The sequence below is a fragment of the Callospermophilus lateralis genome, chromosome 6 (genome assembly GCF_048772815.1).
Source record: "Callospermophilus lateralis isolate mCalLat2 chromosome 6, mCalLat2.hap1, whole genome shotgun sequence".
Classification (NCBI taxonomy): Eukaryota; Metazoa; Chordata; class Mammalia; order Rodentia; family Sciuridae; genus Callospermophilus; species Callospermophilus lateralis.
This window is the reverse complement of record NC_135310.1, coordinates 111,913,576-111,929,337: the sequence shown is the minus strand read 5'-3', so window position 1 is coordinate 111,929,337 and position 15,762 is coordinate 111,913,576. Positions and strand designations below refer to the sequence as shown.

The following is a 15,762-nucleotide window of genomic DNA, read 5'->3' as shown; positions in this document are numbered from 1 at the left end:
TTACTCAAAATCCCCTCACCCTAACACCTGGCCAACAGGTATATTACTGCCCCCTAGGTGAAAGACCCCAATTACACTCCAAATTGGAGGGCCCTGCCTCGGTTATCATTGCCCTCGGCAGCAAAACTCAGACTCACAAATAATCAATTAACTCCACGGATTCACATTTCCAGGCTCAAACCATGCATCCGGGAAACTGATTCTGGCAACATCGGACCAGAGGACTCGCAAAAATCCACACCTACATACGCTTGCTCTCCCCACCCTACTGACCCTTTTAAAATTCATCTCTCTTGTGTTTCTGCCCTTACACTCATAGCTGAGAACATATCCAAAAATGTACCTTAACATTCTGATCCTCATCCTCATCCTCACCCCAAGGGTAATGCCTTCACCATTGTACATCTGGAGATTCAAGGTGAGAGAAACATACCACAAAAAACACCCGGACCACCCACTTGGCTACCACTTCTGACTGTCCCCTAACAGGTGCTCCTCAGCCATCTATATTGTACTCTCTTCCTCTTCCTCTGAGCTCATTAAGCAACCAGCCGCCCTTACTTATGTTTTTTATATGACCAAAATAAGGATTACTGCAAACAGTGGCCGGAAACCTAGGGAGGTGCCCCTATTGGTCATGTAGAATTCATGATGCATATTCAGGGCAATTAAATGTAGGAAGATTTAAACTTGAGTCTGCCTCCCACCAATACAAGCTGACCATCCCAGACCCTGGGAACCCACGCTGGGCAGCAGGAGTAAAAGCTTCCTTTTATTGCGGTGGGTATGCCTCCACTCCCTGTGGTTCCTTATCCATTACCCGGGAATATGTTTCCATAGAGTCCCCATTCTCTCTTGTCACAACCAACATAAAACACTCAGAACAACGGCTGCTCGCATCCCTAGAAAGCCAACGCACTTCTGACTCTCAGGCTTCACCGATCTATACCTGGTTACAGATCATCACTGACACATTGTCCTACCTAAACCAAACTTTCCCCACTGCAAGTCTAGCAAATTGCTTTCTGTGCGCTTCCCTAGCACAGCCCTTACTTGCCACAGTTCAAATAAAAGTTTCCAGCTTGCCAAACTCATCCTACAAAAACGATCCTATTAAACCCCTGCAGAATGTTCCTTTATGGGAACCCGAGGAAAATAACCACACCATGATTCCTCGAGTTTGCCTTCTGGGAACCGCAACTCCCAATTCCCTTCTGGCAGGTTTTTGCCACCGTAACCTAACCATCAACCACACCACTTATTCCCCACCAGGGCTCTTCTTCTGGTGCAATGGCACTCTCACCACCATTATACTCTCCAACATGCCTAGCCCATGTTTATTAGTCACCATAGTTCCACAACTCACTCTCTATAGCAGCCCTGAAGTAAAATCCATCCTTAACCCTCTAAAACGTGGAAAACGGGCTGCATTCCTTCTGTTAGTGATAGGCATTTCATTAACGGCCTCAGTGGCAAGTGCAGGGTTATTGGGAAGAGCCTTAGGTCATTCCCTATGAGCTGTCAAGGACACTAATTCAAAACTTGAAGGAGCACTTTCTTCCACAGCAGAATCTCTAACATCCTTACACAAACCGGTCACCTCCTTGGCACAAGTCACCCTTCAGAATCGCAGGGCCCTAGATTTACTCACCACCGAAAAGGTGGAAACTGTCTTTTCCTTAGGGAAGAATGCTGTTATTATATCAATAAATCGGGTCTTATAGAAGACAATGTTGTTAAGCTCACTGACCTGGAAGCCACCTTAAAGACCCCAACAAGTCAAAACCTTTTCTCTTCCTTAATGTCCACTCCCCTTCTGGCATGGGTATGGCCTATCCTTGAAGCACTGTGTGTAATCTTTAAATGTATCTATTTTTACCATGTATTATAAAGTTTATTCAAACTCAAGTAGGTAAAATCTCTAACTAAACTTTTAACCAGCTTCTACTTAGAAATTATCAGCTTCTGGCCACAGATGAATCAACGGCCTTCTCCAGGGCACACCCCCCACAATGCTGAGGGACTCATCAGGGATTCCTGGGATACCTTCTTGACAGCGATATCTGATGATGCCTGGCTTGTACCCGCCGTAGAGACTTATACCGACTGGACTGAAGTGATAATTGACCTTTGGCTACAGGGAACATTTTGTGATGTCTCATCTGACCTTATACCAATCTTTGCAGCTCTCTTGTGGGGACTCCTAACTTCCCTCCTTCAGATCCCTTCCCTGGCGACGCCCCCACTCAGCAGGAAGTAGCCAGAACGAATCTATGTCCCTTTCCATATAATAACAAAAAAATGAAAATGTTGGGAGTCTCTCTGAGAACTCCCTGGGCCTTTCAAACATGGCCGCGGGCAAATTCCCAGTGGGTGGCCAGAACTCCCTGAGCCTTTCAGATAAGGAGCCCCTAATGCAACATGGCGGCGGGCAAGTTGCCAGTGGGCGGATAACAAGTTGTTTTGAAAACCTTCTAATTGGCCCTCTTTTCTTCCGTACTGGTGGACAGTTCGTGCTCCCCATGAATCTTATGCAGGGCGGATGTGCGTGCACCGTAGGTGATGACCTGACCTTTACTATGATTGGCCCCAGGAACTTCCTGGTTTAAGATAACTGACTCTCACTTTCTATATAAGCTAGAACCAGCTTGCAGTAAAATGCTTCATCTTTGTCACTGCTATCTGTGTGTGTGCATTTTAATCTCCAACAACGAACCTTGGCCTTTCAGTGGCCCCTCACCCCCACCCTGTGACTGCAGCCCCCTGGGGCCTATCAACACCAGTACGGTGGCAGCCATCCAGTCTGTGCTGAAGCTGAGCAGTTGCTGAGGTTGGACTGTGTCATTCAGGTGCTCGGTTATGTCTAAAAACTTTGCAGGAACATGCCTCTTTTGCTGGAGGTGGCATCGTTTGCCTGCAAAATGACCCCATTTCTGAACAATGGCAGATGTCAGGGAGCCCTGGGTGAGTCACTCATGATGGACAGCAGACTGACCACAGAATCCCAGGTGGGCTAATGGTGTACATGGCAAGAGCAGCATGTACTGGTGGACACATTCTCAGGGTGGATAGAGGCATTTCCCACATTCAGTTGTTTTAAGCAAGAAGTAAGACCAGAAAATGACAAGTCAAAGTCTTGGGCTTCAGTCCTTTTAAGTTTTCATAAAGTAATAAAAATATCCAACCGCTAGGAAGGAAACATAAGGAACTGGGAAAAAGAATTTTATGGGCAAAAATGCAATTTGCAGAAAACTTCCCAGAGAAACAGGACTGATCTGTGTGTATTCCCAGGACACTGAAGCAACCCCTAGGACCCAGAGTGTCTTTTTTTTTTTTTTTTTTTGGTACCTGGGATTGAACCCAGGGGTGCTTCACCACTGAATCATATCCCTAGCCCTATTTTGTATTTTATTTAGAGACAGGGTCTCACTGAGTTGCTTAGCGCCTCACTAAATTGCCAATGCTGGCTTTGAACTCATGATCTTCTGCCTCAGCCTCTAGAGGAGCTGGGATTACAGGCATGGGCTACCACGCCGGCCAAACCCTTTTTTTAATGATACAGCAGAGAAGGGTCTAACTATCTCCTTGTGCCAGGCACCCCGTTGTTGCTGGGGAGGTGGGAGGGATATGCATTTGCTCATCAGCCAACTTCCTGCCCCTGGGAGCTCTGAACCTAAAGAAATAAATAATAGGACAGTAAAAGGAACTGAGTACATACTGAAAAGAAAACTTCTTAATGTTCTGCCATCTGGTCCATAAGCTTTAATTCCATTAAATGATTTGAGCTTCCCCAAAATAGGCCAGTCTCTCACAGCACAAGGATCACTTGGTCATCAAACAAATGGAAACTGTGGTTCAGAGAGGAAGTTACTTATTATAGTTTTCACTAGGACAAATACAGGGTTACTGAGCGTTGGAGACTGAGTAGTCCTTCTCTCACCCGGTGGGCCTACTAGGGTGGCCTACAACAATAACGAAATTTAAAGGCAGGTGCTGGGGGCGGGGAGAAGTACTGGGGATTGAAATGAGGCAAATTATATTCCATTATTATATGTATGATTATGTCAGAAGAACCCCAATAGTATGTATAACTATAATGCAGTAATAAAAAAAAAATTTTTAAAAGCAGGTGCTCAGTAAGAGTTTGGGGCTTTATGAATCCAAGAGGGAAGTGACGTTTAAGGTCGCGGAGGAAACCAGGAAAAAAGTCTTCCCCCAGCTCCCAGGGCCAATGCGTCCGAACTAGCCCACTCAGGGCCTAACTAGGGGTTCTACTCCCTGAGTCCGGGTGTTCCAGTCTCTCCCCGAGCTTCTGTTAGGGGGTGGGAAAAGATATCGCCCTAGGTCGCTGAGGCCACTCTCCTCTCTCTTATTGGCGGAGGCTTAAAAAAGATCGTCTTCCCATTCGCTAAAAGGCAAATCCCGAGAAAGCCCATTGGCTGGGTTGTCCGCGGGCCTTCGTCCGCTTTGAGAGCGGGCTGAATCAGCCAGAGGAGGGGGCGGCCAGGGGCTCGCTGTTGCTGTGGTTACGCTGAGGCACGTGTGCAGTCCCGGAAGCGGCTCGGGGAAACTGCGGAGCGCGCGCCGCTGCAGGAAGCGCCGCCCGGTCCGCTCGGGTCGGGTCCGGCTGGGCCATGGAGTCGTTATCCGAGCCCGCGCCCCGCTGTCTTCTGCTTTTCCCCTTGCTGCTGCTGCTGCAACTGCCGGCCCCGGAGCTGGGCCCGAGCCAAGCCAGGGCCGAGGAGACCGACTGGGTTCGACTGCCCAGCAAATGCGAAGGTGAGGGGGCGGGGCCCACGGGGTGTATCCTGCCTGAGGGGCGGGCTTGGGGGCGGGGCTTTCCCAGTAGGGTGAATGGATGGAAGATCCCAGACTCTAGAGCGAGGTCTTAGCATTCATTGAACCTTCGGTGTGCTTGGCACAATGTTGGGCGCTGGGATGTAGGGGTGGACGAGAGGTTCCTTGATAGGGAGGTACAGGGCTTTGGGGGCCGGTGAGGAGCAGCTATTCTAGCCAGGAGATATTGAGCTGGAGGGAAGGATGTATGTAGAGGGGTCATAAGACTTCCCTAAGTCTTATAGGAAGCCTGCAGAGTAATTAGGCCAGGTGACAAGAAGTGGAGAGAGAGTAGCCTTCTCAGAGGAAACCACAGATGCAGAAGCAGATGCAGAGGCCTGCAGACTGGGAAGCAAAGGACGAGTTTTGAGGAACTGAAAACTCCATATGACTCATCTTGAGTGAAGAAGAATCTGATACTCTCCTCTTTGTGTGAACAGACACTGCAACCTAATCTCTGTAGTAGTCTCTTGTCCCATCTTTATTCACACAGTATCTGTCAAGTACCTAATAAATTGTTTTTGAAGTACACATGATTAAATGAAGGGCCTGTGAGTGTGTGTTCAGGAAGGAGGATCTGAGGCCTAAGAGGTCACTTTAGGGCAAGCACAGAGCTTGGGGGAATTTAGTGAGGGAGAAAGATTTTACAAATGTGAAGACCCCAAGATATAGGGGTGGAAGCAGGACCTTGAGAAAGAGAGATCTGGGCAGGGATACAAAATTATGAAGGGCTCGTCTCCCCCTGCCTTTTGTTTGTGTGTGGTGCTGGGGATTGTGGTGCTTGTGCATGCAAGGCAAGCACTCTACCAAATGAGCTAAATCCCCAGCCCTTTTCCTCCATTTTTTGAACTTAATACTCACTCCTTCCTTCCCACACTCTAGCCACAGGCTCCCCAAAAAGTTGGCTATAGATTCATTTTATTTGAATTCAAAGCTTGCACCAGGCCAGATGTTCCCTAAGTACTGGAAAGTGGGGGTGGGTAATTTGGGACACATAATCCTTCCATTTGAGGGATTGAAAATGAAATGCTAAAAGCCAGGCAGACTGATGGCACGCCTCTAATCCCAGCTACGTGAGAGGACAAGGCAGGAAGGTTGTGAGTTTGAGGCTAGCCTGGGCAGCATAGCATTCTCGATATTAAAAAAGGGCTGGAGACGTATCTCAGTGGTAAAGTGATCTTGGGTTCAATCCTCAGTAACACACACGCGCGCACACACACACACACAGGAAAATTATCTCAGTGGTAAAGTGATCTTGGGTTCAATACTCAGTAACACACACACACACACACACACACACACACAAAAGTAAAACAGGAAGACTGGGGTTGTGGCTCAGTGGTAGAGTGCTCGCCTAGCATGCATGAGACACTGGGTTCGATCCTCAGTACCACATAAATGAAAAATAAAGATATTGAGAGATGCTCCAGAGATGGCTGACCACACCTTATGGGTAGGGCACCCAGTGTAGATCTAGCCTATGTCAAGATGCTTTCCTTCCACTCTTCCTCTAGTTCTAACTGATACAATTTGGTGGTTCACTTCCTTTTTGTTTGTTTTAGTCTTATTCTGATACCAAGAAGCTTTTACTGTTTTCTTTTATAATTCTCATAGTCTGAAAAGCTCACATATTTTTTCCTTAGCAGGCATTCACAGACTTGAAGCATAGAGCTGGCAAGGATCTTAGAGATCATTCTGAATAGCCTAATCTCATTTTGTAATTGGTGAAGATTAATTTACAAGGGATTTTCAGTCACAGAATGGCTTGGCAAACTCCAACCCTTAAGTTCCTCTTAATATTGCATTTATTTATATTTATTATTATTACACCTTTGTTATTAAATGCTGATTGTGTCTGGCCCACAAAGCTTGCCTTCAGGCTCAGTAACCTGAGTGGAACAGGTCCTGGCACAGAGGAAAAGAGAGTCTGCCCAGAAAAAGAGTGGGTGGATGTCTGTGAGGGTCTGCAGTCTGTGCCATGAGCTTCCTCCAGGTCTGGTTCTGAGGGATCCCAGAGGATATATTGAAGAGGTACTGTTTGGAAGAGTTGGGAGGCAAGTTTGTGGTCAGTGGGTATAAGAGAGAAAGGATGTTCCAAATCTCCCTATTTCACCTCCTGGAATATTACATGTTGAGGGCGTGGGAGAAGGGGGCAGAGGAGCCAGAAAATGATGAACTTTTTCAGAACAGAAGAGGGGAGGGAGCCCAGATAGTTCTGGATGGAAATTCAGGGAGAGATGACCTCAATGCATTGTAGACTCTGAGATGACCAGCTTATAATTTGGAACTTTTGTGTGTTCCAAGTTCTCCAAGGCATCAGTTAATGTATTTGTTATAAAATTTCATCAAGCAAGCCTGCAGGAGATGTATTTATTTTTGTGTAAACTGGTTTTCTACCAAACTCTGCAATCAATGTTATAACAGTGCACCATACATTTAGCCTGCAAACTATTCCATTCAGAGGAATCAGAAGCTGGTAGGCTACATACACTGGCTCTATCAGCAGTATTTAATCAAGCATCCAACATGTACAGAGACTCAGAGTAGAGCAATACAGGAAAAAAAAATCCCAATTTGTGATGCCCCTTTAGGGACCTGTGTAGTCTATCTAGATGGAGAGACTCTTGAGATGACTGAGTCCCTTAGGGAGAGTGAGTTTTGCAGAGGCCCAGAATGAAATCAAGAGCAAATGGTGTTTTAGTCAGCTTTTTTGTCACTGTGACCAGAAGATCTGACAAGAACAATGCAGAGGAGGAAAAGTTTATTTGTGGCTCATAATTCAGAGGTCTCAGTTCATAGTCAGCCAACCCCGGGCCCAAGGTGAGGCAGGACATCCTAGTGGAAGGGTGTAGAGGAAGAAAGCAGCTCAGCACGTGGCAATCAGGAAGCAGAGAAAGACCTCTGCTCACCAGGGCCAAAATAGAGACCTTAAAGCCCCAAAGGCACACACCTAGTGATCTACCTCCTCCAGACACACCCACCCTACCTACATACAGTTACCACCCAGTTAGTCCATATCAATGGATTAAGCTATTGATTGGGTTATACCTATCCTAACCTAATCATTTTGCCTTTGAACATTCTTTTTTTTTTTTTTTTTGTATCAGGAATTGAACCAGGGGCACTCTAACACCAAGCCACATCCCCAGCCCTTTTTTAATATTTTATTTAGAGGGCTGGGGATGTGGCTCAAGCGGTAGCGCGCTCGCCCGGCATGCGTGCGGCCCGGGTTCGATCCTCAGCACCACGTACAAAACAAAGATGTTGTGTCCGCCAATAACTGAAAAATAAATGTAAAGTTCTCTCTCTCTCCCTCTCTCTCTCTGCCTCTCTCTCTCTCTTTAAAAAAAAAAAAAAATTTTTATTTAGAGTTTCTTAGAGCTACCTTGCCCTGCTGAACAGTCTTGCATTATCTCACAGATGAGCTTTTGGGGGGACACCATGTATCCGAACCATAACAGATGGGGTGCTGGGATGTAGCTCAGTGTAACATTTGCCTAGCAAGTGTTTAATCCTACCACCTGCCCGCCCCCCAAAGAAAAAAAAAAACTATTAGTCCAGGGTTTAATCCTACCACCCCCCCCAAAAAAAATATTAGTCCAGGATTTAATCCTACCACCCCCCCCAAAAAAAAAACAAACAAACAAACTATTATTCCAGGAGGCTTCCTGGATGAGGAGGGTTTAATGTAACATAGGAGAGGACATAGAAGCCCCTAAAGGAGCATTAATCATTTTTTTAGGACCCTATACCTTATAGATAGCACTCCTTATACAGTGGTAATTATTTATAACTTTGCTTCTTTACACTGAGTATATGGAAGAAGGGAGGGCCCTTATTTTCATCTATGTATCTCAAACAGTACCTGACACACAGGAGTTACTTAATAACTGTTCCAGGAAGAGTGAGAGGAAATGAGAAAATAAATGTATGGAAACAGTAGGAATCAGGCCTCTCTGGAGGAGAGGTGGTGTTGAAACACATATGAAATCTAGTAATAAAACAACCATAAAAGACATTTAGGAGGCTGGAGTTGTGCCTCAGCGGTAAAGTGCTTGCCTAGCACGTGGGAGACCCTGGGTTCAATCCACAGTACCACATATAAACAAATAACTAAAGGTATTATGTCTAACTACAACTAAAAAAGAAATATTAAGGGCTGGGGATGTGGCTCAAGCAGTAGCATGCTCGCTGGGTTCGATCCTCAATACCACATAAAAAATAAAATAAAGATATTGTGTCCACCTAAAAAAAACCTAAAATATAAATATTAAAATAAATAAATAAAAATAAGTAAATAAATAAATAAATATTTTAAAAAGACATTTTAGGGGACTGGGGATACAGCTCAATGGTAGAGTGCTTGCCTCACATGCACAAGGCCCTGGTTCAATACCCAGTACCACAAAACAAAACAAAACAAAAAGACATTTTAGGTAAATTTTAATATGGACTATTAGATGATGTCAGAATTATTGTTAATTTTCCAACATTGTAATTGTTTTATGGTTACATAAAAGTTCCTTGTTCTTGGGAGGTATATGATGATATATTTAGGGATGAAAGTTCATACTTTCAAATTGGGTTAGCAAAAACAATGTATATATTATTAAGATATATATTAGATATTGGAGAGAGATTATGGCAAATCGTTAACTGTTGAATATGAGCAGAAGGATATTGTTATTCATTGCACTCTTTGAGCTTTTCCATATGTGGGTTTTGTTCTTGTTTTTGGTAATGGGGATTGAATCCTGGGGTGCTTTACTGCTGAGGTATATCAGTAGCCCTTTTTATTTTGAGACAGGGTCTCGCTAAATTAATGAAGCAGTCCTTGAACTTGCAGTTCTCTTGCCTCAACCCCAAGAATAACTGGGATTACAGTTGTACGCTACTATGCTTGGCTACTACTTATTTATTTTGCTGTATTGGCGATTTAACCCAGGGGCACTCTACCACTGAGTCCTTTTTATTTTATTTTATTTTTAATTTAAATTTTTTTTGGTTGTTAAGAACTTTTATATTTGTTTATTTCTTTATGAGGCTGAGAATTGAACTCAGCACCTCACATATGCTAGGCAAGCACTCTACCACTGAGCCACGACCCCAGCCCTCTTTTTATTTTTTCCTTGGAGACAGGGTCTTGCTAAGTGGCCCAGGCTATCCTTGAACTTGAGATCCTTCTGCCTCAGCCTCCTGAGTAGTTGAGATTATGGGCATGTAGCACTTCACCCAGTTTATGTATAACACTTTTACTTATTTATTTTTTAGTTGTTGATAGACCTTTATTTTTTTATTTATGTGTGGTTCTAAGAATTGAACCCAGTGCCTCACACATGCCAGGCAAGTGCGCTAGCAGTGAGCCCCAGCCCCAGCTCTATGTATAACATTTTTAAAAGTAAAGTGATGAGGTGAGGGCAGTGTGAGGGGCATGATAGAAATGTAGCCAGGAGAATTCAGACCAAGAGTGAACATTGGACAGTAGATCTTCTTGGGCCATTTTCATATAGTGAACCCCATTTGGTGTCTGGTACTAGCTCCTTTCTTGCCTGAGTATTGACTTAGCTCAGGCCAGGAAAGGACACCCACCTAGACTTGCTGAGAGCTGCCTCTGGTTTGAAGCTCCTGTAAACTCAGTGGGCTGTGGTGCATCTCCCTCCCGCAGTGTGTAAATATGTTGCTGTGGAGCTGAAGTCAGCCTTTGAGGAAACCAGCAAGACCAAGGAGGTGATTGACACAGGCTATGGCATCCTGGACCGGAAGGCCTCTGGAGTCAAATATACCAAGTCGTAAGTGAATGGGGACTCAGTGGCTTAGCCTGCTTTGTACCTGGTGGGGGGCAGGGTTGGGGGCTTGGCATTCCCTTTTCCCTTTCAGCTAGGCAAACCCACCACAAGGGAGTCAGCTCTGAGACCCAAGTGTGCCCACTGATTCTATTTCCAGCTAATTAGCTGACCTTTTTATAAATTTCTTTACTTCTCTGGGACTCAGATTCCTCATCTATAAAAGCAAGACTGATAGTACTATATTAGTGATTCAGAGACCAAGATTTCATGGACCAGTGTAATTTATAAAAAATTGAAGCTGGCATGGTGGTGCATGCCTGTAACCCCAGAGACTTAGGATTTGCCTTAAAAAAAAAAAAAAAAAAAAATAGGGCTTGGGATGCAGCTTTAAGGGTAGAGCACTTGCCTAGCACGTGCAAAGCCTTGGGTTCAATCCCCAGCATCACCCTCAAAAATAAATAAATAAATAAATAAATAAAGTGGTGACATGCAATTATCAACTTTTTATTTTTATCTTGCCAAATATAAATATTAAACAAGAAAAACAACTTCTGTTAACTATGATCATTCTTTCAAAATGAAATGGTATTTTACCATCAAAATTTGATACATTTGGCTTTATTTAAGAAAAAAAAAAATTGAAATGGTAGAACACTTTCCTAGCATACGTGAGGCCCTGGGTTAGATTCCCAGTACTGCAAAAAATAAAGAAAAGGAAAGAAAGAAGGTCCTTCCCTTAGAGCTGTTAAAATGTTGTCTCTCTGGTCTGTGTTCCAGCATTTCAGAACCCCCATACCAGATGAACTATCTTCTTTCCAGCTCTGACTTCCCTTTGGTGAGATGCTCAGGTGTTGGGCAACTGGGCTGGAGGGACGGACTACTAACCACTGGGACTGGGAGGAGAACTTAGTTCCTCTGGTACTGCTGTCTCGGCAGGGACTTACGGTTAATTGAAGTCACTGAGACCATTTGCAAGAGGCTCCTGGACTACAGCCTGCATAAGGAGAGGACCGGCAGCAACCGGTTTGCCAAGGTTGGCTTTGTGCTTGTCCTTCATCCCCTCTGAGGCCAGGCCTGTGTTATATCTAAGTATGTCTGCTAGTGTTAGGGTGATTTGCAGATCATGTCTTAGGAGTTGCCTCCCTTGTTGCCTATTCCTACTCTTGGATTGCCATTTGCACTCCTCCCCTCCTGAGTGGCCTTACTTTTCTGTGGCATTAGACAAATTCATGATAGCCTGGAGCTGTCCATTAGGGTCCTGCCTCATTCATGGACATAGGCAGAAATGCACCAGCTGACAACTCCCATGGGGGTCTAAAACACTTGAGCAAAGAGGACTAAGCAAGGTATAGGATGTGCACATGTGGTTAGAAGGGAAGATACACTTGGGGATAGTGATTGCCTAGTTCCTCATCCATACCCTCATGGTAGCACTTCTCTAGACTCCTTCCAGTGTGCCTGTGTTACATTTGATTCACTTGCTGTGCATGATGCTTCTGTCTCTGGAAAGACATTGTTTATAGCAAGGCTGTTATTGCTTTTTCTCTACATCTTCAGTTCTTAGCATGTGGTAAGATAGTTATTGCCCACATTTGCCCCTTAAATTGCCTTTTAGTAAAAGAGATAAACCCCTGGGATACCTAAGGATATGGTCTCAAGCAGCAGTAGTTTTAGGTTTTGTATTTAAAATTTATCTGAGGGCTGGGGATGTGGCTCAGTGGATGAATGTTTGCCAACATGCACAAGGCCCTGAGTTTGACCCCAGCACTGCAAAAAAATGAAATAACAATAAAACTTGTGTGAGTTTTATTGTTATTTCATTTATTAATAAATTCATGATTGATTTAATTTAAAAAATGTTTAAAAATTATTTTCTGTAGCTCACAATTAGAAACAAACTATCTACCAGTAGGGGAAGGGTTACATGCATTAAGATGGCCATTCAGTGGGCTGTGAGGCAGATGTAAACCAAAGAATGAGGCAGCTATTTATGAGTTGAATTAAACTGATCTCTAAGGTATATTATTAAGTGAAAAAAAAAGCAAGCTGCAAAATTGTGTATGATATACTACTTCTTGTTTGAGAAGCAAGAATTGGGGAGAGGATATATTTGAATGCTTTTTTTGTTTGTTTTGTTTTTGGTGGAGATCAGGATTAAACTTGGGGCCTCCTCACGTATGCTAAGCAATCAGTCTACTCCTGAGCTACCTCCCCAACCCCTGTATGTTGTATATGTGTGAATTAAATCTAGGATGATGGAGGAACTGGGTAATATGTTGTCCTGGGGATAAGACCAGGGTAGCTGGCAGAGATAGCTTTTATAGAGTAAAGTGTCTTTCCTGCCTCTGCCATTTTCTTACAAAATAAAGACATAGGTGAGGAAGAACCTGGGCGGAGAGTGAGTCTGGGTATAGGGAGTAAGTGTGCCCAGCCACAGTGAAGGGAGGGAGCCAAGACAAACTTATTTCCTGAAAAGGAGTCTAAGTTCAAAGAACCTGAGGACAACAGCAGATCTCTTTGAAAGAATGAGGTGTAGGGAAGTAGGTCAGGATGTGGGTGTGCAGGGGTGATGGAAAGCAGCCTGAGAGAGTGGAGAGGAAGACGCCATTGAGGGCTAGATGTATTAGAGGCTTTTGATCTCTCAAGACAGGCCCTCAGACACCAGGGAGGGGAGGATGGGAGGTAGCAAAGATGCCTCTACTTCCCATGTCTGGTGGCCTCTTCCAGGGCATGTCAGAGACTTTTGAGACACTGCACAACCTGGTACACAAAGGGGTCAAAGTGGTGATGGACATCCCCTATGAGCTGTGGAATGAGACTTCTGCTGAGGTGGCCGACCTCAAGAAGCAGGTATGGGCTTTTCAATCTGCTGTGCCAGATGGGCAGGTGGGATTGGGTCTAAAACTGAGGAAGGCCACCGACAGCCTGTGCTTCAGATTCCTCAGGCAGATCACCGCCACCCACTTATCTCCTGGTAGATGGTTGGCTTAGACCATTACCCCAGGAGTGGGTCAGGGGTAGGGCTTGGCCAATGTTCAGTGTTGTGAATTCACAGTGCGATGTGCTGGTGGAAGAGTTTGAGGAGGTGATCGAGGACTGGTACAGGAACCACCAGGAGGAGGACCTGACTGAATTCCTCTGCGCCAACCATGTGCTGAAGGGAAAAGATACCAGTGAGTCGGAGGGGAAGTGTAGGGATGAATTGTATCCTGTGTTCCCTCGGGAGGAGGGCAGGAGATGTAGAAGAGAGCATGGGTGATCTCTGTCCTCAGGATCTTGATGAGATACGACCAAAACCAGTACAGGATAACACAGATAACTGAGGCACCCCCAGAGGGGTACATAGAGGCGGGTGGCAGGGATGCTGTGTCGTCAGCACTGATGTGGTTGCTACAATGGCTCCCCAGTCAGTGTTGCTCCCCAGCAATCTGGTCCTGAGGTAGCTCTGTTGCGGTCTCTCTCTCTCTGCCTAGGTTGCCTGAAAGAGCGGTGGTCTGGCAAGAAGGGGGACACAGCTGCCCTAGGAGGGAAAAAGTCCAAGAAGAAGAGCAGCAGGGCCAAGGCCTCAGGCAGCAGGAGCGGCAGCAGCAAGCAGAGGAAGGAGTTGGGAGGCCTTGAGGGAGACCCCAGCCCCGAGGAAGAGGAGGGCATCCAGAAGGCATCCCCCCTCCCGCACAGTGCCCCTGATGAGCTTTGAGCTTCACCCAGCATACCAGATCTGAAGTCCCAAACCTCAAAGCTGAAGAGTCTGTGCCCTTTTCCTGCCAAGGAAAGACAACAAGCCCTGAGAAGATCTCCAAGCAGCCTTGGTTAGCCCATGCCAGCTTTTTCCCTCTGCCATGAATTCCTCTTCTGACATGGGCTTTAGACAGGTTTCAAGACTTCGAGGACTCCAGTGTGCACTTAGGAGGGCAGGTGTCAGAACTGGGCACCAGGACTAGAGTCCCTCCAGTCCCTGTGAGGAGGGTGCAGCCACCTCTACTCCTCTCATTTCTTCCCCCACAGGAAGTAAAACTGCAACCCCAGAGCTCCCCTCCCTGCACCCCCTCCCATGGACACCCTGAGCTCTCCTTCCCACAGAAGAGGCTCACAGAGTAAAAACCTTTTGGCCTTTTGCTTCTGACTCCTGAGTCCTCTTCAACCCTCAGAGGTGCCCTGGAGACCCTTGTTGCTCTATCTTGCCCCTCACCTTCCAGCCTTGGGGGCCAAGGGGAGCATGGCTGCCCCAACCCTGATGATTAAAGCTGAACCTGTCAACTGTTGGGAGCAGCAAGGGCAGAGAGCACCTAGGGCTATTTTGATTTGAGGAGTAGGCCTGGGCACAGGGTGAGGGTCAGCATGCTGTCCTTCAGCTGACTCACGGAGCAGTGGCAGCTGCCCTTGTTTTCCCTGACCTCCCAGCCACCAACCCCTCCTACCTCAAGCTGTGCATGTGTGTCCTGGGCACCTGGCTGCCCTCATTCCCTCCCTCTCTCCTGTCTCCCTGTCCCCAGCCTTTCCATTTGTTGTGCAAAGTATTTGCTGTTACCTTACTAGCTCCCGCCTCCCTCCCACCTCCATCTGGCCCTGCCTATTCTTGAACCTTGTTCCCTGATGACCACAGTTGGTCACTTGTCTCTTTTTTTTTTTTGGTTCCAGGGATTGAACCCAACGGTACTTAACCACTGAGCCATATCCCCAGCCCTTTATATTTTTCATCTAAAAGAGGGTCTCGCTAAGTTGCTTAGGGTCTTGCTAAGTTGTTAAGGCTGGCTTTGAACTTGTGATCTTCCTGTCTCAGCCTCCTGAGCCACTGCACTCAACCTGTCCCTTTGCTCTTCCTAATTGTTGCATCTAGGGGCTGGGGATAGAGCTCAGTAGGTAGAGTGCTTGCCTCACATGCATAAGACCCTGGGTTCAATCCCCAGCACCACAAAATAGGAAAAAAAAAAAAGATTTCCATAACTGACACTCTGGTCTTCCAACAATTTCTTATTAACACCACATTCTCCAGGACTGAGGAGGAACAGGAAGGTTGGCCTCTAGAGAAGAGGAGAGGAGGTATAGGTGCAGCCCAGTTGTCTGCTGGACAGGGATTCAGATAGTTGGTAGCAATAGTGATGGTAATTGTATACTGCTTTAGTTTTAATACTTACAACAC

General features: G+C 45.8%; 1 protein-coding gene across 2 annotated transcripts; it reads left to right on the top strand.

Moving 5' to 3' along the window:
* Nucleotides 1-4,225: 4,225 nt before the first annotated feature.
* Nucleotides 4,226-15,189, top strand: Cnpy3 (canopy FGF signaling regulator 3). 2 transcript variants are annotated; one of them, XM_076858719.1, is made up of 6 exons: nt 4,234-4,779; nt 10,502-10,625; nt 11,559-11,655; nt 13,350-13,472; nt 13,678-13,795; nt 14,096-15,189. In XM_076858719.1, the coding sequence occupies exons 1-6, from the start codon at nt 4,635-4,637 to the stop codon at nt 14,317-14,319; spliced, it is 831 nt and encodes a 276-aa protein (XP_076714834.1). In that variant the 5' UTR covers nt 4,234-4,634; the 3' UTR covers nt 14,320-15,189. The 2 variants fall into 2 exon arrangements, with proteins under 2 accessions (XP_076714835.1, XP_076714834.1); XM_076858720.1 differs by lacking the exons at nt 13,350-13,472; nt 13,678-13,795; nt 14,096-15,189 and adding an exon at nt 11,400-11,457 and having other exon boundaries at nt 4,226-4,779; nt 11,559-11,650.
* The last annotated feature ends 573 nt before the right edge of the window (nt 15,190-15,762 follow it).